Source organism: Tamandua tetradactyla, chromosome 2, assembly GCF_023851605.1.
Source record: "Tamandua tetradactyla isolate mTamTet1 chromosome 2, mTamTet1.pri, whole genome shotgun sequence".
In the NCBI taxonomy this organism is placed as follows: domain Eukaryota; kingdom Metazoa; phylum Chordata; class Mammalia; order Pilosa; family Myrmecophagidae; genus Tamandua; species Tamandua tetradactyla.
In genome coordinates, this window is record NC_135328.1 from 69,287,950 (window position 1) to 69,315,687 (window position 27,738).

At 31.9% G+C, this 27,738-nt stretch overlaps 2 protein-coding genes across 7 annotated transcripts in view; one reads left to right on the forward strand and one right to left on the reverse strand.

Annotated features, from left to right (window-relative positions):
- The window catches only part of IFT74 (intraflagellar transport 74), a 126,779-nt gene that overhangs the window by 75,990 nt on the left and 23,051 nt on the right, over positions 1–27,738 (reverse strand). For all 5 annotated transcript variants that reach the window (XM_077148000.1, XM_077148002.1, XM_077147999.1 and 2 more), the window contains 5 exons: positions 21,599–21,647; positions 20,035–20,133; positions 19,833–19,893; positions 15,480–15,539; positions 14,117–14,178 (listed from right to left, as the gene is read on the reverse strand). In XM_077148000.1, the coding sequence (XP_077004115.1) occupies positions 14,117–14,178; positions 15,480–15,539; positions 19,833–19,893; positions 20,035–20,133; positions 21,599–21,647 (331 nt within the window). The remainder of the gene's footprint in view (positions 1–14,116; positions 14,179–15,479; positions 15,540–19,832; positions 19,894–20,034; positions 20,134–21,598; positions 21,648–27,738) is intronic.
- Positions 1,615–11,288, forward strand: LRRC19 (leucine rich repeat containing 19). Of its 2 annotated transcripts, XM_077148004.1 has the most exons (5): positions 1,615–1,719; positions 6,144–6,233; positions 7,253–7,766; positions 8,414–8,596; positions 9,072–11,288. In XM_077148004.1, exons 2-5 carry the CDS (start codon positions 6,153–6,155, stop codon positions 9,398–9,400), a joined length of 1,107 nt encoding a protein of 368 aa, XP_077004119.1. In that variant the 5' UTR covers positions 1,615–1,719; positions 6,144–6,152; the 3' UTR covers positions 9,401–11,288. The 2 variants fall into 2 exon arrangements, with proteins under 2 accessions (XP_077004119.1, XP_077004120.1); XM_077148005.1 differs by lacking the exon at positions 1,615–1,719 and having other exon boundaries at positions 5,874–6,233.

Here is a 27,738-nt window from a genome sequence, read left to right on the forward strand (position 1 = left end):
CATAGTTATACTCCCACAAAAGACAAATAAATTTTAGAATAGCAGTTTTCAACACCCTTTAGCCACATTCTTCTTCAAACAAAAGAACTCTTGTGTGGAAGTCTACCATGTAAGTCATATAATGCAATGCAGCTCTGACTGACTTAGAGAGTAGAGAGATCTGTGGTGCAATTTGATTAAAAAAACCACAGCTTTAGATAAATAATATAATTTGCTTAAATTCTCTTTTACCTTCTCTACTTAAAATGGATAATACGCCAGTTATTGCTATATTTTAGCACTGCAAAATTATAAGCTAATAATCACTAAAAACATAATTGGAACATTAGAAATCTAATCATATAGAAGTAGAAAGTGAAATTAATTATGAGCAATAACCATCTTTATCATATAATCGTAAGATATACATTCAATGTAGCACTTTTTACCCATGAAAAGCTAATTATATAGGAAAAAAAATTCTGAAAAATAGTAAATAGATAAGATACCACTTATCATACAAATATTTCAAGATTCATTTATAAAAAACTTGCTTGTACATAAATTTCCAGTCCTCAAATCATAAATTTCTATTTGAGACTTCTATTTGGGTCTCAAAACCAAATATTTAATCTCTTTCATTTCAAGATATTAACTTCGTAGATAAGAATTCTCAGTCATCAGCTATGTCCCAGAGGTACACATATTTCCCATAAGTCCCCTATAAAAACTCATACCCTATTACTAGAGTAAGATAACTAAACTTGGAAATTTTCCTACAAGTAATATCCTATAACAACCAAAAAAGATTAATATAAGTAAGCAACCTGGAATTTCTATTTATTTTTGTCTCACTGTTGAGAGGGGGTGATATCTTCACTTTGAGCATCAATTACTGTAGTATAACAAATGTGTTTGTTGCTGCTACAACTCACACAAGTATATGCAATCATAGCACAGTAGCAGAAAAAATCATCTACTTCAATCTCTTTGATTCACAGATCAAGGATACTGAGGCCCAGAAAAGTAAATCTTTTGGAACTAACTCATTCTGAACCTCATGATTATTCATTATGAACAATGAATCTTCATCCACATTTCTACCTAATATGACTATCAGAGTTACATGGGAATTTTTGTTATATATTATTCTACTTTACAAGGTGAAAACTGCAGCATAAGGAAGTCAACTGATTTTCTGGCGGCTACATAACGGCCAAATGTCAGGTCTTTTAAAGCTCTGTCATAACTTAAGGCTGTCATAAAATCACCAATGGTGGTATCATAAAAATGAGTAAATATCAAAGCTGGAACTCAATGAAATATAAAACTTGGTGGTATCTTTTCAATTTGAATCTTATAGAAATTTTCAGGATTCACACTTAATCCCTTGGGTAATATTGTACCTTTTAAAAGCACACATTCTCAATATTATACATTTAAATGCACAAAGTAAATTTGTTATTATTTAAAATAAATTTTTCAAGAGCAAGAAACAAAAAGATTAAGCATACCACTATACTGGTTATACTAAAAAAGTCAAAGATGACTTTAAGAAATGATTCTTCTAGTCAATCTTTTGCTAAGGAAGTCTAGCCTTTTTTTTTTTTAATCAACTATTCATTGGGTACAAAGGTTAAAATGAGTGAAATGCAATCATATGAGTTACTCTTTTTTTTAATGGCGTAGAAGAAACTAATAGATTCCTTTAGCATACCAGAACAGAGGGAAAAGAGAAAGGTAAGATCTTATATATCTATAGGCTTTTTTTGTAGCAAATCATAATTAAGCTTAAGACAGAGGAACAGTGCTTTGTCTAAAGTGATGAAATAAAGTGAACCTAGGATATGGCTAAAGATTCTTTCGCAAATAAAGTTATATTACAAAGAAATTACTTTTCTCTTGGAAAAAAAGAGTTTTTATCTAACCAATCAAAAGTTTTATTTTCAAGTATGTTACTCCTAGGACATTATATGAAATCACCTTAATTTAAAAACAAATCTGTAAGATGGAAAAAGATTGGACATCAGTTGATAATTGTTAAGCAGGCAATGAGCATTCTCCGTACTTTTGTTTTCCTTGAAATTTCCATTATAACATGTTAAAAAAATTTTTAATTTTATAAAATGCTTACACTTACAGACATGAAGCTCGCTGTGAATTATTAACATCTTAGTTACAGTGTAATTCCATTATACTGAATTCTGGCATAAATACCTAAATATTTAATGGTAAAACTACATATTTATTTTCATTTAATAAAATCAATATATGTGCAGCATCTTTTTATTTCATAGCATAAAATAGTCACATAAAGGAAATAGCCAAAATCCCTAAGTAATTTGTATTTGAATCTGTATTTAAAAGAATAGTTTATTTTTCAAAATAGACCATTTTCTTTTGTGTAAACTTTTCTTTTTCTTTCATATAAGTTGTAAGCTATATAAAAGAGTACTTAATTTTGTGAAATAAAAGAAACTGCTATTCTATTTGTTCTCTATTTTTATTAGTTCTCAAGTTATCACTAAATTCAAATCCAAATATTATTTCATAACAAATTTCAAATTGAGAAAAAATTTCAAAGAATTCTGAAGCAACAATCACTGCCTTTAAAGAAACAAACAAAAATCCTTTTTATACAGGGAAAATGGACTCAAGAACAATTTCTGCATAATTTACTGGCTAGCTGTTCTACTAATTGGATTTCCATAGGAGATCTGGTAATGCTAGCAAATGATTATGTCTAGAAATTTATCCATTCAGTGTTATAATGAAAAATCCACCTTTTCTCTCAATCTTTCCCTTCTCAAAAGTCACATATATATATGAAAACTCCCACGGGTATGTGGCTCAATCCATATATTTCATGGTTTTAGATCTAATAATTCTTTGGATCATTTAACAACTTTCTTGTACAAAATCTAAATGAGCTAAGTATCCTGCTTCTAACTTTAAAATTTATCAAGTAGAAAGAAAAAAAAAACCTTTTCTAAAAATTGTAATTTTATTTCTTTTTGCACACTAGTGAAAAAAAATTATTAAACAGACGATAAAGATAATAATTTCCACAGAGGTTCACAGTCCTCTCTCATGTCTGTTACCTTCCTCAGCTGTCCCTACTCCATCCTCAACTCTTTACCTGAATCCAGTTAAATTTCTTTGTAACATATATGCTTCCTTTAACTGTTCCCATTCTATTTATTTCTCGAAAAAATGACACTTCTCCCTTAGTCACCTCTCCTCAACCATATCTGCATCCCAGGATTAAAGACCTCAGTAACAACTTCATTATACTACGAGAAATACTGAAACAAATCATTAAAGAAGCTTCACACCTATCCCTACAGATTATTAAACACAAGTAAACTACCCTTTGTAAATGACTTAGGCATACCCCTTTTATGAAATAGATGTGAAATAGGTGATAGCTTGAACTCATTCCTGGCTCTAAAAGGGTTTCTATCATGACTGTATCCAAGTTGGGTCAAATCAGGGACAGCAATTTTTTATTTGATTTAAGTATGGAAAGGAACAGGGGTTAAGAAAGTGGAAGTGGATAAACTTAAATAGATCAAGAATTTGAAGGCTACCAGGAAGTTGACTAGAATAAACCAGTACTGAAATAACAATAAATTCCTTGTTGCTAGTAAGGCAACAGACTTTAATACACTGAAATGAGTCTTGCTAATAACTCTATTCTTCTACTTTCTGCTCTGATGGAATAATTTTTTTATTAATAATAAATAAGCAACTAATTGTAACACTGCTTTTAGGTTTCAAAAGACTAAAGTTTAAAGATCCCAAAGGATAATGACAGACTATTTACATCCTCTCAAACAGATCAATTTGTTTGAAGCAAGGTTTCTAATGTTAACCCTGAGAAAACAGAGGAAAGAAAAAGAAACACACTGAAATTGGGAACACCTGGCATTCCAGAAGTAGAGAAGGAGGAGCTGAAACATAATTAAAAGTCTTCCTTTCTCTACCTAGCCAGGTAAAGTTCCTCCACTACTTGAGCTGAGGACTAGAGGATTTTTTCCTCTGGGGAGAATAAAACAAATGGAATCCAGGCACAAATGAATAGAGGGATATTGTTCTAAAACAGGGAGATTAAGTTAAAATTAACATACTAACTACAGTAATAAACCCATCTTTAGAGTCACCCGGCTCTCAGAATGGGCTACCAGGCTTTATCTGTGCAGATAGATTAGAAAGCCACTCTGGGAAATCAAACAAGGCAAAGAGAAATGATAAAAACATGACATTAGGGATTCTTCCAAGAAAAGGGTCCAGAGAGTTCACCTTACAGTGAGGCCTACAGTCAACAAAACCCACACAAATGCAAAATTTTCAATCAACTTTTTAGTTTCCCACTCTTATACATTAACCCAAAACCAAATATTAAAACATATAGGGAACACCTCTGATATAAAAGACACGGGCCTAAATAAACTGGAAAAGCAGTATCTGAGGACACAGAGACTATTCAAGTATTCAAGGATAAAGCAAACGACAAAGAGAGAGACTGGGAAATAAAACAGGCATGAAAAAAGATACTATTAAAGTAATCAGAGAACAAAAAGAGCTCTTAGACAAAAATTGAGAGGAAAAAGAAACTTAAAGATAAAGTCGATGCTGTCCCCCAGAGAACAAAGCAAAGCATACAAAGATGAAAAGTAGGAGAGTAAATATAGAAAATCAGAAAATCACTCCAAAAGAGCCAACACCCTATTAAGGAAGTTCTAGAAAGAGAAGAGAGATTTTAAAAAAAGGAAGAAGAAAATCACCAATATCATTTATGAAATAATTCAGAAAATTTCCCAGAACTAAGGGACATAGTTTCCAGGTTGAAGTGACCTACCCAGTGTCCAGCTTAACAGATATAAACGGATTCTCATGAAGACACAGTCATAAAATTTCAGAATATTGATCCTAAAAGCTTTGGGGGTTAGGAAGAGGCAGATCACATTAAAGGATAAAGAATTAGAAGTGTATAGTTTACACTTCTTAATCATAAGACAAGAAACCAAGACAATGGGGCAATATGACGTTCATTTTGAGAGGAAAATTATTTCCAATCTAGAATTGCATTTCTAGCTAGAGTATAATCCAAGACCTCGAAAAATTTCTCTTCTATGCATCTTTTCTCAGGTATCTACTGGAGAAAGCTCCATCAAAACAAGACAATAAACTAAGACAGGACATCTAGAAATTGGTAATTCAGTAATAAAGGCAAAAGGGAATCTACCATGAGGGTGAAGGGAGACTGGAAATCAGTAACTAAAAGGTTTAGAGATCAGCTTATACAGATTACAACATGGCAGTAGGCTCTAGGAAAGACTTCTTCAAGTAGATGAAACTGATTAAATATTTTGTATGCACATACTATGAAGAATTTGGGTTTAAATTCATGTTAAAAACAGAAAACATAGTACATGAGAAAACAGTACAATTAATTTGGAGGGAAAAAAACTGTGCAGGAACAGAAAAGTAATGTTACATGATTCAGTTACTGATTGCTCTTAAACATCTGTGACATTACAAAACTAAAATGCTGATCTAATCAAAATTACACATAGCTATGAAATGAGAATGAAAGGATAGGAAGTATTCATTTAATGTGCTGAAGATATAGGTATGTCGTGTTTGAAAGAGCTGAAAAGATACCTTCCATGGCTGTGTATCAACAGAAAATATTAATAGGTTATAATTAAAAGTGAAAATTTAAGAAATTACAGGATAAGTATATACTTAAAATGCATATATACCAAAAAACCCAAAACATTTACAAACTAAAAATTTAAAACAAATAAAAATATTAAAAATATATACACACATAAATATATATTCTTCTAGACTTTCTTCTGTGCATATATATTAAAATTTTTAAATGTACAATCACTTTAATTATTTTAAAACTCCTGTCAACAGTTCTATGAACTAGTAAAAGCCACCCCTAGAAAAAATATTAGTTTCCCATCCTTCAAATCTTTAGCTTAAAATCAGAGTGTAGGAATGGTGAAGAGCCCTATGCTTGTCACATATATTACGGATTTTAAGAAAAAAACAGATTTAGAAGGTGTAAAAAAGGAAATCAAAATGTCCTTATTAATTGCTAAAGCTCTAGTTACCTATTGAGATGAAAATACTCTCTTTTCTATCAGGCCTGCAATATGAAAATCATATGCATCACAATCTTGTTTTGGCCCCTCTCCATGCTATTATTATCAGTTGAAAGCCAGACTTCTAAAACAGTAAGTCTTTACAATCAAGGTAATAAAAATTTTATCAAAGTTAAACTTTGTGCACATTTAGTAAAATATTCCACAACAACAAATAAAAACAATAAAAATCAAGTTACTGACACTAATTCTTTAGTTAGCTATGTATATTCAAAATCAGATTTCTGAGTCAGATTCAAATTTGACAAAAGCAATCTTTACTTTTTAACTGTGAATTCTTTAAAAGTTTATTATAAGGAGAAATCTGTAAATTTTCACAATAAACTCAGAGGTTAATTTCAAGACATAAAAATAACATTTTAAAAAGGAACTTTTTAAAAAAAAATCACATATTTATGAGGGAAATTATTATTGTATGATTATTATTATTGGAGATATATTTTAACTGAAAAAAACAGTCAAAACAGGAACTATTTCTTTGGATTTTTAGTCACATAAAGGCATTTCTTCAGGTTGTCCGGCTCTTTTTCAATACATGGCTCAATTTCTATTACAAGATAAATATTTCCTTTGAAAACACCAAACACTGACTGTTAACCCATTAGAGCTATATATAAGATATAATTTCTTAATTATTTAATAGTCCTAGATATAGCATTGGTAGCTCTGCTAATTAAAAAAATTACATATTTTAAAATAATTGCCTCATAATAAATGCCAATCTTGTGCACTGGATATTTAATAAGGTAAAAGAATTATTACTTACCATTTATTTCCACATATATAAATGGGAATATATCAATATTCTTTCTCTTTGTAATGATTATGTAATAACTGCTGGAAGATACCTATATGCCAAAGTAGAATCTCCTTGCTCAATATTATGTATCAGAATTTCCTTAATCATTTTCCATCCCAAGAAAGAAAGAAAAACATTGCTCTATTTTTTTCACACTATAACACCAAAAATTTAGACATCAGATTTTTCTCCAAAAAAATCTTCCAATGCTTAAGTGCCTGAACATAAAATTTTGGAAAATTCTGTTGATATTTTTCCTAATTAATGCGTTTCTAATTTTGTTCTTTTTTAGGAAGTCAAATGTAATTTCACTGAAAAGAATTATTCTTTGATTCCAGCTGATATCAATAAATATGTTACTACACTTGATCTCAGTTATAACCAAATTACTCTGAATGTCACCGACATAAGTGTCCTACAGACATATTTTTTACTCACTGAGCTCTATTTTATTAAGAACAGTGTTTTTATCTTATATAGTAACAGTTTCAGTAACCTCTCTAATCTAGAAATTTTAAATATCTGTAGAAATTCCATCTATATAATTCAAAAGGGTGCTTTTGAAGGCTTACATAAACTGAAACAGTTACATCTCTGTAAAAACAAAATATTTCAACTGAATCCTGACATATTTGTGCCTCTAAAATACCTGATACTTCTGAATCTGCAAGGCAATGTGATAAGCTATTTTGATGTTCCACAACTATTTCATCTGGAATTAATAATTTTATATGGAAATCCATGGAACTGCTCTTGTAGTCTATTCAATTTGCAGACGTGGCTCAACACTTCAAATGTGACACTAGGTAAGCTATCATAATTTAAATTAATCAAAACCAAAATGTGATTAATCTTGTTGTTTCACCCCAGAGAAACCCCTCATTTCATATTTAAAGAAAGAAAACTATCCCTGATTAAAGGAAACAGGAAGAAACAACGAAAAATAATTGCTGTATAGATGCCTTTCTTCCCCATCCCCAGGAAAAAAAAAAGAAATAAAAATGTTTTATGTGTGTGAGATGATTCTGTCACCTCATGTATTAAACTTACAATTTCACTATATAAGACTGTTTTCTTCAGATACTTTCCCCATTCTCTGAATAACCTGCTACACAAAAGGTGAAAAGAGGTACCTTACATTGTCAACTGCAAACCATGTTCTGCCTGAGATCCACGTTTTAACTAAAATCTTAACCACAAAATCTTTACGACACAAGCTAAACAATAAAAAAACACTGCATTTAAACTATACTTAAAAAATAACAATAAATAAATGAGAACGTGAATCGTTCCTTCATTATATTGCACGGCAAACACAACTAGTTTCTTTTCTTATAATATATATAATAATGAGAAACAGCTATGTCAATAAAATTCAAGATACAATTAATTATAATATAAAATCTTGTTCATTCTTATTCTCTAAAATAATTTATTCTTTCTGATTCACCAGAAAATGAGAACATCACCATGTGTAACTATCCAGATATCCTGAAGAGCTACAGTATCAAAACAGCACCTTTTAAGGCTGAATGTGACTCAAAATTTCCTTCACCTATAACTGAAGATCTTTACAGCCATTTTAAGTCCACTGGCAATTGGACAGTTAACAAGTCTTTGAACTTAACAAATGCAGGTAATGTACTGATTCTGAATATTAAAAATCACTAAAGATATCATACTAAATAAACCAAGGTAGTTCTCATCATTTTTCTTCACTTTAAATTTATAAAATCAATGTGAAAGAACAATTCCTCCTTTCAGTAAAAGATTTACAAAACACTGCCTTTCCAAACTAGTCTGTTAGTTATCAGCCAACCACCACTGTGTAAATTATTTAACTTCTCTGAGCCTCGGTTTTAACTAGTAAAGTTAGAATTCTTAACTGGCATAAACACTGTATAGGTGAGTAGATAAATTAGCAAAGACAGTTATTTTGAGAAAAGATATTCTTTCAACAGACTATAAAATATCTTTTATTTATTGTAGCTTTAGTAACTTATGCCTTAAAAAATGCTGTGATGTATGTTTTGGGATTATTAGGGCATGTTGCTTTAATTTTGTTAATTTAACAAAATTTTCACTCTCTCTCTCTCTGTATTCTACTTAAGGACATGAATCTATTGGAAAAAGTTGGACTTTTCTTGTGGGTGTTGTCGTTACCGTATTGATGACCTCATTCCTCATTTTTATTGCTGTCAAATGCCCAATATGGTATAATTTTCTACTTAATTATAATCATCATCGCTTGGAAGAGCATGAAGCAGAAACCTATGAAGACAGTTTTACTAGCAATCCAAGTTCTCTTTCACAGACATTAGATACAAACTTTGAAGAAGCTACAGTAATATTTGAACAATTACATTCATTTGTGGTTGATGATGATGGATTTATTGAAGACAAATATATAGATACCCATGAATTACATGAAGAAAATTAATTTCTTTCAAGGTCTGATTCTTAAAAAAAAGTCAGTCCACTCACAATTTAGACATAGAGATTCTGATATGTGCATACCACATTATAGCTAGCAGACATTCATTTTAATCATAATACACATAAATACCCCCAAATTATGTTTTTCTCATTGGTATTGAGCAAGCAGGTTCAAATACAGTAACTGACACTTCCTGATAACTAAGAATTACATGATTAGTCTTCAATATTTTCATTACTATTCTCAGCAGTCTTCATGAAACTAAATGTACTAGTAAGAAGTCCCAAAGTAACTTATTTATTAATTAAAATGAACTGATTCTCATAGTAACTCAGAAATTTAAATGTAATAAATATTAAATTATATTAAAGTTCCAATCAGTGAAAAAATAAAGGTTTTTGGTTTTATATCATGAGTCAAAATGAAGAACAGTGATAGTTTAAACTGACAATACACTAAAATTGATTTTATGCTAACAGAGTAAATTTAAGACTTAGAAAATATATATTTTTTAAATGGTTCCTGAGCCAGCACAACAGATTACCTTAAAATTTAGCAACCTTTAAAGCACAGACACAATGTTCAGGCATAATCCTTAGTGAGTTACTAATGATTTTGGTTATAAAGAAAGGCTTTCATTATAACACATGATTGCCATATTGAAGAGGATGGTGGCCTCCAGAATGAGTATCAGACGTATCTATGAACCTTCTTTAAAAAAAAAATACATATTTTTGTCTCTGTCTGGGTGATTTCTAATAAAATCGATCAGGGCTGTGGCTAAGGCATCTTCATTTGGTCTATGGACAGTTGTTTGGGATCTGGTAGTTAAGGAAATGTCTCCCAAATCGTTTTCCTAGAACACTACTTTCCCAAGATATTCAGAAAAACTCCAGAGGGAAAAAGGTTCATGGCCAAATGAAAAAAAAAAGGGTTTAAACAAAGTGGAAAGATATTCTTTTACATAAGAGTTTTATAAGATACTAAGCAAGACCGCTCTCTGATCATTCAAGAGAAAAGTATACTATTAAGTACTTTTCAAATCTATTTGTCAACAAAACTCTTTCTTTAAGGTACACCTACTAAGAGCTCATAGCACAATAACGGTCCCAAGAATATAGTTTACAAAAAACTGGCCTTGAAATTAAGACCTTGAATTAAGACACACCTTGTCTTGAATTAAGACATACCTTGTACCAGTACAAAGTAAATTATCTGTCAATTCTTTATAATCAATTAGCTATAATCATAATTTTTTAAACTTATCAATGCAAACTGCAGCAAAATCTATAATACTTTCCTAATGTGTGGGAAATTAAGTATATTTATCCACATCTGAATGCTGAAACATAATCATGGATGAAATAATACGATGTCTGGAATTTTCTTCATCACTACAAGGAGGAAAACCATAGCTAGAGGTGTGCCTGGAGGAGGACTAGAGATGAACTGATAGTACGTGGGGGTTGGAAGATGGTACACTGGGGTATTTTATACTATTCTATTTTTCTATATGTTCAAATTTCTCTATTATAATGTTTTTTAATTGTTTATTTACTAATGATATCTTAGAAAAGAAAAAAATGTAGATCTATGTAATAAACCATAGAACAGTCATTTAAAAAAGTCATGCAGAAAAAGAAAAAAGTCATGTAAATCGTAAATTCAGTCTAAGTATGTAATGAGGGAAAATTAAAAAATGGTTTAGGATGATGGGCCCTGTAAAACAGAAAAAATGACTCATATTTATAATGCATATTGCCTGTATGTATAGAAACATGTTTTCAATAAGACATAAATAATGCTTTGTCTAATACTTCCTAATAGATAGTATCAGCTATACTTTATTGTTTTAAGTCTCAATAAGAATGAGACAAAATTACAAGAACATATAGGCATAATTTTCTAAGTAATCTACCATTTCTCAAAATACAATTTCTTAATTATAATATGTGTGCTGGTTTGAAGTTGTTATTTACCCCAAAAAATGCCAAGTCCTTTTAATTCATTCCTGTGGGTGCAGACCTACTGTGGGTGGGACCATTTTGATTAAGTTGTTTTAATTGATATGTGAACCACCCAATTCAAGTTGTGTCTTAATCCTTTTTACTGGAGTCCTTTATAAGAGAATAACGAACAGAAAAAGCTGAGAGAGCTCAGAAAGAGAAAAGCCCTGGAGATGCTAAGAAAGGACACACAGAAGCTCGGAGAGGAGGCCACTGGAATCAGGAGCTGAAAGCAATGAAACCTAGGAGCGAAGGACCAGCAGATGCTGGCCATGTGCCTTGCTACCAGAAAGAGGAACCCCAGATGCCAGCAGCCTTTCTTGAGAGAAGGTATCAATCTGTTGATGACTTAACTAGGATATTCTCATGGCCTCAGAACTGTAAATTTGTAAACTAATAACCCCCCATTTGTAAAAGCCAACCCATTTCTGGTGTACTGCATGCATTCTGGCAGCTTAAGCAAACCAAAATAACATGCAAATATTAACATCTGAGAAATGTAATAAAACACAATAAACATATGAATAAGCAAAGACTATTACCTAACTACACATATTCAAGAGTCTCTTATAAACTCACACTTTTAATATTAAAGTATAGATTGGAATACTTTGTTTAGTATTCTGACTAAACCAAGAAAAATGGCTTTAAAATTATAGTTACATGTTTTAAAGGATGACTGATTTTGATTAATAAACTAGAAAGTACAGACATAAGAATTTGAATTGAAGAAGTAGTTCAAGCAAGCACATGAAATTGAATTAAAGCAGGGTGTATTTTTGCATTAATATATAAAGCTATACAGTATAGCCAACTTATTATGGATAGATGCTCCACAGTAAACCACACTAAATGGTACTAAAAGAGTGAAAATAATTTAGTTTTACATGTGCCTTCTTAAGACACAGCTTTTCTTGCTCCCATTGAAAATTTAAAGTTTTGGTAAATCCTTTTTGTTACTGAGATGTTGAACATCTGATTAACATGAAATAATTCTTTCCTTGTGCTGCATATAAAAGAGAACTTCAGAAAAACAACTTTTGTTCTTAGTTTAAGTTTTTGCTTAAACAGGCAACATATTTCACTCAGAAAAACTCAATTACAAACTACAAATATTAAGTTTTGAAATTGGTGATATTTTCAGGACAGACTACCACATTTTAAGAATTTTTCCTCAATAAATAGCCCAATTTTCATAAAAAAGTATTACATTCTTAAACTTAAGATCTGGGAATTATCTTTCTGGATGAAATATCTGAAAAACATGCATCTAAAGTATTTATAAATCTGACCTGAGTATTATATAACTTTGTAAACAAATGATGACATAAATGAAGACTTAAATGTTCTAAGCTTCATAAGGTCTTCAAGATTTATGGCTTTCGTATATCTGTTCTTTAGGTGTATCTAGCAGATAATCTTGTAAATATTAAATGATAAATCTTCACTAAATGTTTAAAACCAGAATTGCAAAGAAAAGGAAAGTTTTAAAGCAAGAGTTAGCCCACTTACTTGAATGGCATTTTCTCTGTATATTTCTTTCAGTATTTTCAACTTTCTAGAACAATATTTTATACCAGCATCAAATTATAGATGGAGAAAAGGACATTCCTTTGTTTTTAACCAGCAGAAGAATCAAAATATTTACTTTTCAATGCTTTACCACTATATTTTAACATCTTCTTCATCAAACATCAACTGGGGTGCAAGGGTAGTTCAGTGGTAGAATTCTCGACTGCCATGTGGGAGACCCAGATTTGATTCCCAACCCACACACTTCACAAACAAAAAATTGAACAAATGTGCTACAATAAGGGGATACTCACATGGAAAAAGAATGAAATGTGACCCCTATCATATAGTATACAAAAAAACCAACATTAAATGTACTATATGCCAGTTAATAACTTACTATACCCAGTTAATAACTGGGTGCTATAAAATTTAGGTAATTTTGGCTAATTAATATACTTGATCTCAAGAAGATCAATATTATTAAAAAGTTTCTGGGACAAAAAGTGCTCATGTGTGTGTGTATAATGTATGAGACAGCTCATCCTCTATCTTTATTTGCATTGCCCTTAGACAATATTTAATAAAGGTCTAAAATGATGAAGAATTATTATGAACTACATGAAATCTGCTTACTATCTTTGTAGGCATTACCGTCACTACTACTGTATTACCAAAGCCAAGGACAGTTGGTATTTGGTCTTTAGCCAGGTTGTATGTACAGACACACAAATAATCTATATATACGATATAGATTTATAATGTAACTATGTATTATTAAGGTTAAGGAAATAATGTAAATCCCCAATGACTAATAATGACTAATAATGTGCTTTTTATTAGAATAGTGCTGAAATCACGTAATTCAAATTTGTTAAAATACAAAGTGTTGGAGATGAAGATGTTCTTATCCACCTTAGATTTGAAGCACCTAGAAGCTGAAATTCTATTTATCCATCTATGTAGTATTAATATTATTCTTTGTGTAGGATTTAAGTACTTAAATGTTTTATTAATGGTAAATGAAGATTATAGATGTATAAACAAAATCTGTAGTCCAAATACCCAGCTTTTTTAAATAGAAGAAGACAACATGGAAAAATAATTAAGAACATTTGTACTGGAATAAATGAGTCAGAAGTTAAATAATTAACAAAGCTCACTTGTTAATCTGCTTGATATTTTAATATATAATACTTACGTCTGTCTTTCAGTAAAAATGATATCCATGCTTTGTGTTTCTCGATCATTTTGAGCTTTGAGCTAAATAAAAGTTAACCATAGAAGTTAGTTGGAAAAAACACCATTAAACAAAACTATTTAAGGGTTATTATTCTGGTTATAAGCTGTATGAGAAATTATTATAATAACCTAAATGCCACATTAAATTTTTTTAAAAAAATACAATAATTGTTTCATTTAACAACCCACACAACATTAGATAAAGAGGAAAATTATTTTTCAAGGTTTCATAACCTCTCCCCCCAAATATTTCTTTTTATTTATTTATTTTTTAATCTTTATTTTCTTTTTTTTTTCTCCGCCAAAATATTAATTTTAGTGATCAGTCAAATAATGTATCATAAACTTATATAAACAGCATTTTACATATTGGGTGTTCAATAAATTTTTGGTCATTAATATGCTGAATTTAAACCCAAGACAAGTTTTATTCTTAAGTCATTCAGGATTTTACATGAGTACACCTAGTTGCTGCTATTTAAGCATACACAGGCAAGAATTTGGATCTAATTCAAGTAACTTACAAAACACATAAAGAGTTTTTATTTTACATCTGGCACTAAAAATACAGTGTTTAATTTGTGAATTCTCCTGAATTCTAAAGCTAAGAATAATTTTACTAAATTATCATGATTTTAGAACCCCAACTTTGGGAAAGAACGGTCAAATTACAAATTCTATGTTTTTTTATAAAACCATCTTTGATCATGTAAATAAATAAATTTATTTATATTATTATAAATAAATAATAAGTTTCATGTTGTATATTTTGTTATTAATTTTCTTTCAAACATTTATAATCCAAATAAGCTAGCTACTAACATATTTTATTATTTTCTACCAAATAAACTAAGAATATTGAAACCAAATTGTTATTAATCGATAAGAAATTTGTATTATATTAAACATCATATTACGCTTCATATTTCTCTTCTTATGAGAACTATGTAGAGTTGTCCTTTATCTTCATTGAATACTTAGCTTCATTTGCACAAAAATTAAACCAGAAATACTATAAACTAATGTATACACACAGAAATGCAGACGACACTTTCTAACTAACACTGTGTTACACCAGTTCAAGTGGAGCTCTCTAGACAGATACTAAGCATCTCTGTGAAAAGACACTTGAAAAAACCAACAAATAGGAGAAAAATTTTAATAAGCAAATGAAGGAATTCAACTATAATAGTATTTAGGACCAGAGTAATATCCATCTCTAAAATTCATAAGGTTTTAGCAAACTATTTCTAGATATAAATGTTTTGTTTCAGAGGATATGATTTATGTAGATCTATGCTTATATATAAAAATTTTCTTACCATATTGTAATCATTCATTACTTCTTCCATTTCAGTATTGGTATTAAGTTTATCTACCAACTAAGACAAAAATACAAGAAAAAATTTTATTAGTTTTTACAAAGAAGGCCCAGAGAAGACGAAAGTTTTAGTAAAAATCTCTCTTAATCTCTTTCTCTTTTAAAGAAGAGAGGAGTATTAACAGATTTATAAGTTTATAACAGTGAAAATATAAAAAGATTATCTTAGTCTTCTAAAAATAAAAATAAAAAAGTCAACAGGGCAAGGCACAGGCAAAATGCTAGTAAGTCTACTAACATTTGAAGGAAATAATAGTAACAGCTAACATTTTTTGAGTATTCACCTTATGCCAAACACTGTTCACAGCACTTTATATGTATTAATTCATTTAATTTTCACAGTTACTCTATGTAATAGATATTACTGTCCACATTTTATAGATGAGAAAATTTAGTACAGAATTTTAACAGGAGGTCTATTAAAAACAAATCATTTGGGTGTTATTCGAAAGCATTGAGCTTTATTAATTTGATATGTATTGGTATATCTCACATTTTACTTGTGATATAATCACTAATAAAATCTAACATTTATTAAGTGCTTTCTATGTGTTAAGATACCTAAGTAATTTTTCTATATCAGGTACTAACTCATAAAACCTAAAAATAACACATTAAATGTTATTAATATTTTTATACTAAAATAAATTGGTCAATGAATTGCAGTATAACTAAAAAACTCTTTCACCTAATGTCATTTCATATTTTATGAAAACTATTTTCCTCACATTTAGTACAGGACATCATTAACCAAAGAAAATCCCACTAAATATTAGGCTCTATAAAATGTTAAGCTATAAATTACGTAGTCTAACAAATTTGAGAATTACAGTAGAAGTATAATGAGCAGAATTTTGTTTATAAGACAGTATTATAATATCAAATTGGTATATCATAATGTACCTAACCATTATGGTTGAATGTTTCTTATTTTTTTCTCACAATCAGAATACCTAAATTAGGAATGGTGAGATAAAAGTCTGTCACCTTCATTAAATCCAGAACCCACTTGTTATTAATTGAACAACACTTTCTACAAAGATATGTTCAAATCCTAAATCCTACTCCTGTGGGCATGAAATCATCTGTAAATAGGATCTTCAAAGATCCCCTACTAAGATAAAGCCAAACTGAATAAGAATGGGCCTAATTCAATGACTGTAGTCTTTGTAAGTAGAGGAAATTTGTAAACAGGAGGAGGAGCAGGGGACAGAGAGGACAGATGGCTATGTGACAAAGGTAGAGACTGAGTTATAGATTGCCAGCAAGCATCTGCAAGAGCACTACAGACTTCAGAGAAAGGATGATACTGTCAACACCTTGACTGTGGATCATTAGTATACAAACTGTGAAACAAATTCCTATTGTTTAAGCCAACCAGTCTGCGGTATTTGTTACTGCAGCCCTGGCAAACTAAGAGACTTTTGCTGCCAAAAGTATCTATGAATCTGGAAGAACGAAACTTCTGACACCAGAAATTTTCAAGAGGCTAAATCAACCAAAGAATTGAGGTAATTATCAACACTGCCAAGGTGGCAGTTTCTTCTAAAATCCACACTAGGAAGCATCCACATATATCAATAGACTATCCATGTATAGGTAGAACTATATTTTGTTATGAACTCTATTCTGATAGAATGCAAATATTTTATTTGAATGAACCATACAGATAGAGGCAATCTGCTTTTAATTCTTACTTTTTTAAATTATGAAATATAACATACATACAAAAAAGCAACACATCTCCAAGTACATTTTAATAAGCAGTTATAGAACAGATTTTCAAGTTTTGTATGGATTACAGTTCCATTTTTTGCTTTTTCTTCTAGCAGCTCAAAAACACTGGAGACCAACAGAAATATCAATATAATGATTCAGCAGTCACACTCATTTGTTAAATCCTATCTTCTCTGTTATACTTCTCCTTCTCTTTAAATAACATATTATTTTAAAAATGTAAAAAGTAACATACACACAAAAGCAAAAAATTTCAAAGTACATGCAACAATTAGTTGTAGAACAGATTTCAGAGTTTGTATGGGTTACAATTCCATAGGTTTTTATTTCTAGCTGCTCTAAGATACTGGAGGCTAAAAAAAATAGTATAATGATTCAGCACTCATACTGATTTGTTAAGCCCAACCTTCACTGAGTAACTCCACCATCACCTTTGATCATTCTCCCTCTCTTTAGGGGTATTTGGGCTATGCCCATTCTAACTTTTTAATGTTGGAAGGGGCTGTTGATCATATGGGATAGGGGGACAGAACTTGTTGATGTTCTAGAAGGCTGGCCCCTGTGCATTTCAGGACTTATCTGGTCCAGTGACCCATCTGGAGGTTGGAGAGTTATCCCAGTGCACAGAAACTTTGTAGAATCTTATCTAATGCCCTAGGTGTTCTTTAGAAAGAATGGTATTGGTTAGAGTTTGGCAAGTTATGAAAGATAGCAATGTCTAAGTGATCTATGCACAAGAGTGACCTCTGCTCTTATGCAAGCTTCAGTTAGATATTGCTACCTATCACAACGTGATAAATCCCAACCAAAAGCATTCCGGTTAATCCTAAATAACACCTAGGGCAATACATAAGATTCTACAAAGTTCCACGCACTAAGGTAACTTTCCAGAAACCTACAACCTCCAGATGGGTCCCTGGACTAGATAAGTCCCGAAACCTAGAAAGCCCAATCTCTTCAGAATATCAGCTAGTTTCATCTCCCTACCCCCATATTACTGACCTTCCAACACGAAAAATTTAGTATGGCCATAGCCCAAATACCCCTAATAAGTGGGAGAGAAAAATTAAAGGTGATGATGGAGTTATACAGAGCAGCTAGGATTTAACAAACGAGTATGACTACTGAATCACTGTACTGATTTTCCTTTAGTCTCCATTATCTTAGAGCAGTTAGGAGTAAAAACCTAAAGTTGTGGAATTGTAACCCACCCAAACTCTGAAATCTGTTCTACAACTAATTGCTGTGCTGTGCTTTGAAATTCATTGTTTTTTAAATATATGTGTTATTCTTTACAAGAAAGAAATAAGGAGGCCAATGTTCTGGAACAGTTAGAAGGAAAACTCTGAGATGGTCTGGTAGTCCATGACAAACTTTGGGATCTATCTTATAACTACTTGTTGAAAAGTGCTTTGAAAACTATTGCTTTTTTTTTCTTTGCTTTGTATGTATGTTGTATGTACAATAAAAAAAGGTAAAAAAAAAAAAAAAAAGAGTGACCTCTAGTGCAGTCTCTCGACTCTATTTGACCTCTCTCAGCCACTGATACCTTATTTATTACACATCTTTTCCCCCTTGTGGATGGCATTGTTGATACCATGGTGCCTGGGCCAGTCTCATCCCTGAGGGTCACATCTGATGCCACCAAGGAGACTTTCATCCTTGGATGTCATGTCCCACATAGCGGGTAGGGCAACAGTTTCACTTACAGAGTTGGCCACAACTGAGCAACAAAACAGGTCCTCTGGAGGTGACTCTTAGGCATACCTATAGGTAGGCTAAGCTTCTCCACTATATACATAAGCTTCACAAAAGTAAGCCTCAAGATCAAGGGCTTGGCCTATTGATTTGGGTGTCCCTAATGTTTGGCACAGTATGTGGGGTTTCCCTGGTGGTAAAGTTTAATAATTTCATAATTTTTCCCCCATCCCTCAAGGAATTGTGCCAATACTTTTTGATTATATGCTTAATATACTCTTAATGTAATGCTGGAAGACAGGCATTACATTAAGCTATACAGAATTAAAGGCCCTCATTTTTATTCTGGGCTCCCTGTGTATGGATTTTTTAAATGATCTATCAAGACAAAGTGAGTTATATTACATGCTACAGAAAACTTAAGTTCTGGGCATAATAAAACTATCTTCTTTTGGTATCAAAGAGTAGGTAAAACACACAGATGGAAATAATGTACCTTTTTAAAGAAGCAATATGTTAGTATACAAGAAATTTTATCTACTTTCAAAATTACTTTATTGTTTTGACATTCTTAAGGGTAAAAGCAAGTGTTTGTGTTTATTAGTAAATGCATATATATTTATATATATTTTTTTAAAAGACTGGAAGAATACATATCAATCTGCTGAGCCAAGTTATTTTGGGGGAGGAAAATGAAAGAGAAAGGAAAGTATCAAATTATTTTCTGCACTTATTTTTGTTTGAATATTTCACATTAAGTATATATTCATGTATTATTTGGTATTTAAAATAGTAAAATTTTTAGGTGTCAAAAAGCATGAAAATATACCAAAAAATTTTCTAAGAAAAGAGCAAATACCATGTTGTAGTCTGCCAATTGTCCTTGAAACTCTTTTATTTCAACAGCTAAAGTCTCAGCCCTGCAACACATAAATATATCATAAGCAGATACAGTTATGAACAATGATAGGGACGAATTCAGTATTAAACACACCTGTAACACACTAAATGTCATTCATTTGAAAAAGGATTTTGCACCTTTTAACTTCAAAATAACTCACCTTTTTTCATATGACAAATATACTGAATTCTCTTGATTGTACATTTCTATTTCTTTCTGAAGTTTATTAATTTCGGTTGTAAGTTCACTTATTTTACTTCTAAATGAAAGGAAATAAGAAAGTCATAAATACTTCCAATCCATAAAAAGGACTTTTTCTAATAAAATAAAATTTAAACTCATCACAAATGTGTAACAATGATAAAAAGAATTTTATGAAATTTTACACACACACAAAAGAAAAAAGTTTGACTAATTTGGTCAAGAATAAGGTATACCCCATTCTATTATATTCAATTGATGAAACTGATAGACCTTCAGAAAAAATGAAATGGGTCAGGAATGGAAACCTGGTTAAAGTGGTATGTATAATCCACCATAAACAGGAGCAAATGCCTAACTGTCACGCTTCTAGCTCCTGCTACCCTCTATGGCAGGATTTCTCAACAGTACCACTACTCATATTTTAGGCCACTGAATAATTCTTTATAATGAGGGCCTGTCCTGCACAATGTAGGATTATGACAGCATGCCTGGTCTGGATGCCAGTTATGCACTCCCCAGTTCTGATAACCAAGTGTCTCCAAAAATAACAAAGTGTTCCCTGGGGGCCAAAATCACCATGGGTTGAGGAACACTGCTCTATGGTGAAACAATTAAAAAAAAATAAGTAGCACTATTCTTTGATACAAAAGCACAAATCCTGAAGAGAGATAATGTAATAATCATAAACAGCCTATTTCCTTTCTTCCTTTTGATCAAAAAGCAACTGGATAACAGAGATGTTATGTAACTAATGGCCTCTGTCTTTCTTATCAAGTTTTGAAGACAGATGGGGGTAAACCTACACTTCTGTTTCTTGCATTCCAGGAGTCTGAGAATTAAAAGGATCCAGGTAACTAAGAAAAAAATAATCAAGGAGTAAGAAAGAAAACAAAGCTGACCATGATAGCAGAATGGCTTAAATGCAACGGAAATGAGAAAGAAGATGTAGATAGTAAGGTAAAAAGAAAATAATGCAAAACAGGAAAAAAGAAATAGGATGTTAGGACATCTGAGTGTCAAGATGAGTCAAGAAAATGAGAAGAAATTCTTAGTTTAGAGCAATATACATAGGAAAATATAATAAAGCTCATGACTCAATTTAAATTAGGCCACATTTGAAGTGATTGACCAGATACATATTTATGTAAATTCTATACTGAATTCATTTATCATAAATAAGTATATACATTTTTCCTTTCATATTAGATGTAATTGGTGACATTTCAATGATATGAATCTGACATTTCAGAATTATTAGTGAATAAAACATAAAATACTGTTCTTAACATTAGATTAAAAAGTGAACTTGAAATATATAGCTAATGTGCATGAAAGCACATAAAATTAAGAATCTGAGATTAATCATATTATCACATCTATTTTTCAACATAGCAAACTAACAGGAAATTATATCAGAAAACAAAATACTTCTTAGAAATAACAGATATTTCATTACCTAACTGGCATCATAACTAAAACTTTGTGATCACCCATTGAAAAGATCTGTTTATTTAACATACCTAAGAAGCCCAAGATAATAAGACTTGTCTAAAATTTGCCTCTGGGGACCTAAAAAAAAAAAATGTTAAAAGTGTCAGTGCTAGTATTCTGTTTGAAAATGTCACCAAAATGCTTTTCTAAAACTCAACCAGAATTACACCCCACAATTCTCAGACAATCTTCATGAATGTCCCAGCAAATCAACCAAGAAGATCACGGAAAAGGAAAAGACAATTTATGCCTTAGAATCAGGACATAACGGAAGCTCAAATTAAGACCATATAGATGGGACTAGAGGTGGGACTGTTAACAGTAGACTATAGAGCAGGCTGACTGAACAGATATTGAGTCTAAGAAAGTTTGGAATAGTGCTGTCTAAAAGAATTTTCTGCAATGATGGAAACATTCTGTATCAGTGCTATACAATAAAATAGCCACATATGACTACTGACCACTTGAAATTTGGCTGTACATTGGGGAACTGAATTTTTACTTTAATTTAAACCAGCTTAAATTTAAGTAGCCACATGTGACTAGTGGCTATTATATTGGCTAATGCACATTTAGACTGAACTTCTCAATGCAAACAAGAGATTATGATTTTTCATAACTTGTTGCAGAGACTTTTTAAAAACATGATCTTACACTTCAGTAGGACCAAGAGAGTATTCCTAGAGTTAATGTTGCAAACTTTCAGAAAGACGAAATGCCCTGAAAAGTGTGAGAGGTAAGGCTAGGGAGTATTGACTATGAGGTCTATACTGAGAAGATGAAAGGAATTTCCTTAATTAGCATAGGACATAGGGTACCAGAACAAACAAGAACAAAAGTTGCCACAGGTAGAGAGGCACAGTGGTAACAATCAGAACTCTTTCAAATAAGTCTTTGAAGTATATTAGTAGAAACTATCATAAATGCTATTAGTTCTTTTTTGAAGAATTGAATACAGTAATAAGCATTTGAAGGAATTCCATAGACTTTCAGTAAGTTTCTACCCTTAGTATTTTTAATAAATAATTTTTAAGTCTAAACTACTGTATAATTTTGCCTCATTTTTCAAAATATGGATAAATATTAAGCATTTCTAAATAGTCAATTGTCTTTTATTTGTTCTGCATCTCTCATTATGCTTCTTGTTGAGTATTTAGAAAAACGTTAACACGGTTCAGTATATGTTGTTATTTACAAATTTGTACTGTGGTAAATACAAATCAAAGCATAGTGAACTGTTTAGTTTTCTGAGTTACTGACAAATGATTTACTAGGCATTTAGTAAGCTAAATGGTATTACAATATAAGAAACTTTAAGACTCCTGAAATGCCTGACATACTATATTATACTATACTATATTATATATTTTAATACTTATATAGTATTACATAACTTTTATATATATTATAAATACTGTATATAGTATTACATAATATGTTTAAACTATTTTTATTGTATAATATAACATATATAAAAAGCAAAGAGAAAAAAGCAATAGTCTTCAAAGTATTCTTCAACAAGTGATTATAGGACAAATCCCATAGTTTGTCATAGGCTATCATACCATCATCTCAGATTTTTCCTTCTAGCTGCTCTGAAATACTGGAGGCTAGAAGGAATATATATATATTTTTTTTTATCGTTACTTTTTTTTCTTTTTTGTGAAAAATAATATATATACAAAAAAGCAATACATTTCATTTCACAGCGCAACAAATAGTTATGGGACAGATTTCAGAGTTTAGAATGGGTTACAATTCCACAGTTTTAGGATTTTACTTCTAGCTGCTCTAAGATACTGGAGACTAGAAGAAATATCAATATAATGATTTAGCAGTCCTACTCATTTTCTAAATCCTACCTTCCCTGTATAACTCTACCATCACCTTTGATCTCTCTCTCTCTTTAAGGGTATTTGGGCTATGCCCATTCTAACCTTTTCATGCTGGAAAGGCTGTCAATAATAGGGGTAGGGAGATGGAACTAGCTGATGTTCTGGAAAGTCTGGCCCCTCTAGATTTCAGGATTATCTGATCCAGGGACACATCTGGAGGTTGTAGGTTTCTGGAAAGTTACCCTAGTGCATGGAACATCTGCAGAATCTTACATATTGCCCTAGGTGTTACTTAGGATTGGCTAGAATGGTTTCCCAGTTGGGGTTTGGCAAGTTATGATAGGTAACAATATCTAATTGAAACATGGAAAAGAGTGACCTGCAGAGTAGCCTCTCAACTGTATTTGAATTCTCTCAGTCACTGATACCTTATGTGTTACACTTCTTTTCCTCATTTTAGTCAGGATGGCATTGTTAATCCCACAGTGCCAAGGCCAGAGTCATCTCCCACGCCATGCAGAAGACATTCACCCCTGGATTTCATGTACAACATAAGAAGGAGGACAATGATTTCACTTGCAGAATTGGGTTTAGAGAGAGTGAGGCCACCTGTGAGTAAAAAAGAGGTCCTCTGGAGGTGACTCTCGGGCACACCTGTAGGTAGGCTAAGCTTTTCCACTATATACATAAGCCTCACAGGAGCAAGTCTCAAGATGAAGGGCTTGGCCTATTGAATTAGGTGTCCTTAATGTCTGACACATTATCAGGAGTTTTTTTGGTGTTAAGTTTCATAGTTTCACATTTTTTCTCCCATCCTTCAAGGAACTTTGCTAATACTTTTTGATTATCTGCATAATACATTCTGGGCTTTATCCAGGCATTACATTAAGTTTACAGGATTAAAGGTTTTCATTCCTATTCTGGGTTCCCTGTGTTTAGATTGTTTAAATGATCTATCCGGATGGTTGGGTTAGATTATGCGCTACAGAAAATTTAGGTTCTGGACAAAATAAACCTTTCTTCCTTTGATCTCAAAGAGTACATGAAGTTCTAAAATATAGTCAATGTCTTCCTTACCTTATTTTTTGAATTACCTTAATCCTGACGTGATCACCTTCGTTCTTATCTCTAAATATTAGGCTCTACATATATAAAACAGCCTCTCAAAACCCAGAAATAATTATTACTACTACGGACAAAATGTGACTGCAACAAGAGCTTACAATCTAAGCCCCTGTTTTCTTATAAACATTTTCTAAATGAAACCATACAATAATTGTTGTTTGTTTCTGGCTTATTTTGCCTCACCAAATGTCCCACAGGTTCATTCACAGTGTTGCATGCCTCAGAACTTCGTTCCTTTTTGTAGCAGCACAATACCTAATCATATAATACACCATCATTTACCAATCTACTTTTCAGTCAGTGCATCCTTCAGTCTACTACATTCCTTAGGCATCATGTATAATGTCCAAAGTTCACAGTCCATTAGCACTCTCAATTTTAGATAATTTCATTGTTCCCAAGAGAAAGATAACCAATAAAGACACTCTTACCAAACAGAAGTCTACACTTTCCCTTAATTCTTGTCCCTTCCCCCATTATTTACCTCTAGTGTTGCTGTGGTACTACTGATGCTTTCCTGTTAGAAAATATACCATAGCATGCAACAGCAGTTTTCCCCCTACACCCTGAACTTAAACACTTTTTGTACAAGAATCATACCTCTGAAGTACTTCATGCAAGGACTTATTTATATTCGTAGTGCTAATCAGTGGAACCCATAGTCTATACAACCCCTTTCAATCATGTTTACCTTCAATATGGTACTATTACTTATAGACCTACTAATGAACTGCCTTCACTTCTAATCTGTTCCCTTACATTTGAGTTCAACTTCATCACTAATGGTTCACCCATCTCCAGCTTCTATGTATCTCTAAATCCTCTATATTCTATATTATAAACTCTGATTTTACCTTTACCATGGCCATAAGAGTGGAGTCATACAGTATCTATCCTTTTGTGTCTGGTTTATTTCACTCAGCTTTATGACCTCAAGACTCATCCATCTTGTCATGTCTTCAGAACGTTATTTCATCTTACTGCTACATAAGATCCCATCGTATGTTTATGCCACATTTTGTTAATCCACTCGTCTGTTGATGGGCACTTGGATTGTTTCCATCGTTTGGTGACTGTGAATAATGCTGCTATGAACATCAGTGTGAAAATGTCTGTTTGTATCACTGCTTTTAGCTCCTCTGGGTATAAACCGAGTAGTGCTATTGCTGGGTCATAGGGCGACTCAATACTTAGTTTCCTAAGGAACCACCATTATGCATTCCCAGCAGCAATGCATAAGTGTGCCAATTTCTCCACATCCTCTCCAATATTTATCGTTCCCTGTTTGTTTAATAGCAGGCATTCTTATAGGTCTGAGGTAGTATCTCGTTGTAGTCTTGATCTGCATTTCCCTTATAGCTAATGAAAATGAGCATCTCTTCATGTGCTTTTGAGCCTGCTGTATTTGTTCTTCAGAAAAATGCCTATTCTTAGCTCTAGCCCATTTTATAATTGGGTTGTTTGTTCTTTTGTTGTTGAGCTGTATGATTTCTTTATGTATACCAGGTATCAAATCTTTCTCCAATGTATGAGTTCCAAATATTTTCTCCCATTAAGTTAGCTGCCTCTTCACCTTTTTGACAAAATCTTTTGAGGTGCAAAAGTATTTGACTTGAAGAGTTTCCATTTAGCTATTTTTTCTCTTGTTGTTTGTGCTTTGGGTGTAAAATTTAAGAAGCTACCTCCTATTATTAGGTCTTGAAGATGTTTCCCTACATTTACTTTTAGAAGCTTTATGGTACTAGTTCTTATATTTAGGTGTCTGACCTACTTTGTATAGGGTAAATTTTGTATAGGGTGTGAGTTAAGAGTCCTCTTTCATTCTTCTGGCTATTGTCTCCCAGACAGACTTACTGGAAAGCCAATTTAGTGGATTTGGAGGCCTTGTTAAAAATAAGTTGACCATAGATTTGGTGGTCTATTTCTGCACTCTCAATTCAATTCCATTGCTCAATACTTTTCTTTGTGTCAGTACCATGCTGTTTTGACCACTGTAGCTTTATAATAAGTTTTAAAATTAGGAAGTGTTAATTTTAAACTTCATTCCCACTTCATTCTTCTTTTTAGGATACTTTTAGCTATTCGAGGTCTCTTTACCTTCCAGATGAATTTGGTAACTAGCTTTTTCAAGTCTTTAAAGTAGGTTGTTAGAATTTTTATTGGTACTGAGTTGAATCTGTAGATCAGTTTGGGTAGAAATGACATTTTAACTATATTTAACCCACCTATCCATGAGTAGGGACTGCCTTTCCACCTAATCAGATTTTCTTTGATTTCTTTTAGCAATGTTATCTAGTTTTCAGTGTACAAGTCCTTTATGCCCCTAGTTAAGTTCATTCCTAGGTACTAGATTCTTTTAGTTGCCATTTTGAATGGAATTTTTTCCTTAACTGACTCTTCAATTGCTTGTGTATAGAAATGTTACTGATTTTTGCACATTAATTTTATATCCCACCACATTGCTGAATTTGTCTATTGGATCAAATAGCTTTCTTATAGATTTCTCAGGATTTTCCAACTATAGTATCATGTCATCTGCAAATAATGAAAGTTTTACTTCCTTTTTCCCCATCTGGATGTCTTTTATTTCTTAGTCCTGCCTGTCTACCTCTACCTTCCAGTACAATGTTGGATAATAGTGATAGAGGGCATCCTTGTCTAGTTTCCAACCTTAGGGGGAAAGCTTTCAGTCTCTCTCCATTGAGTAGGATGCTGGCTATGGGTTTTTCATATATGCCCTTTATCATATTGAGGAAGTTACCTTTGATTCCTATCTTTTGAAGTGTTTTTATCAGAAAAGGATGTTGGATTTTGTCAAATGCTTTTTCGGCATCAACCTAGATGACCATGTGATCTTTTTCCTTTCAATTTCTTAATGTGCTGTATTATATTAATTAATTTTCTTGTATTGAACCATTCTTGCATTCCTGGTATAAACCCCACTTGGTCATGATGTTTAATTCTTCTAATGTATTGTTGGATTCAATTTGCTACTAGGTTGTTGAGTATTTTGGCATTCATACTCATAATGGAGACTGGCCTGTAGTTTTCCTTTCTTGTAGCAACTTTACCCGGTTTAAGTATTAAAGTGATATTAGCTCCATAAAATGAGTTAGGTAGTGTTCCTTTTTCCTCAACTTTTTGGAAAGTTTGAGCAGGACTGGTGTTAGTTCTTTCTAGAATGTTTGATAAAATTCCCCTGTGAAGTC

Bases quoted from the DNA above. Each gene is read 5' to 3' on its own strand.
- LRRC19 (XM_077148004.1), top strand. From the start codon at position 6,153: ATGAAAATCATATGCATCACAATCTTGTTTTGGCCCCTCTCCATGCTA. The intron at 6,234-7,252 runs GTAAGTCTTTAC...GTTCTTTTTTAG, and splicing joins AAAGCCAGACTTCTAAAACA to GAAGTCAAATGTAATTTCAC. The intron at 7,767-8,413 runs GTAAGCTATCAT...CTGATTCACCAG, and splicing joins CACTTCAAATGTGACACTAG to AAAATGAGAACATCACCATG.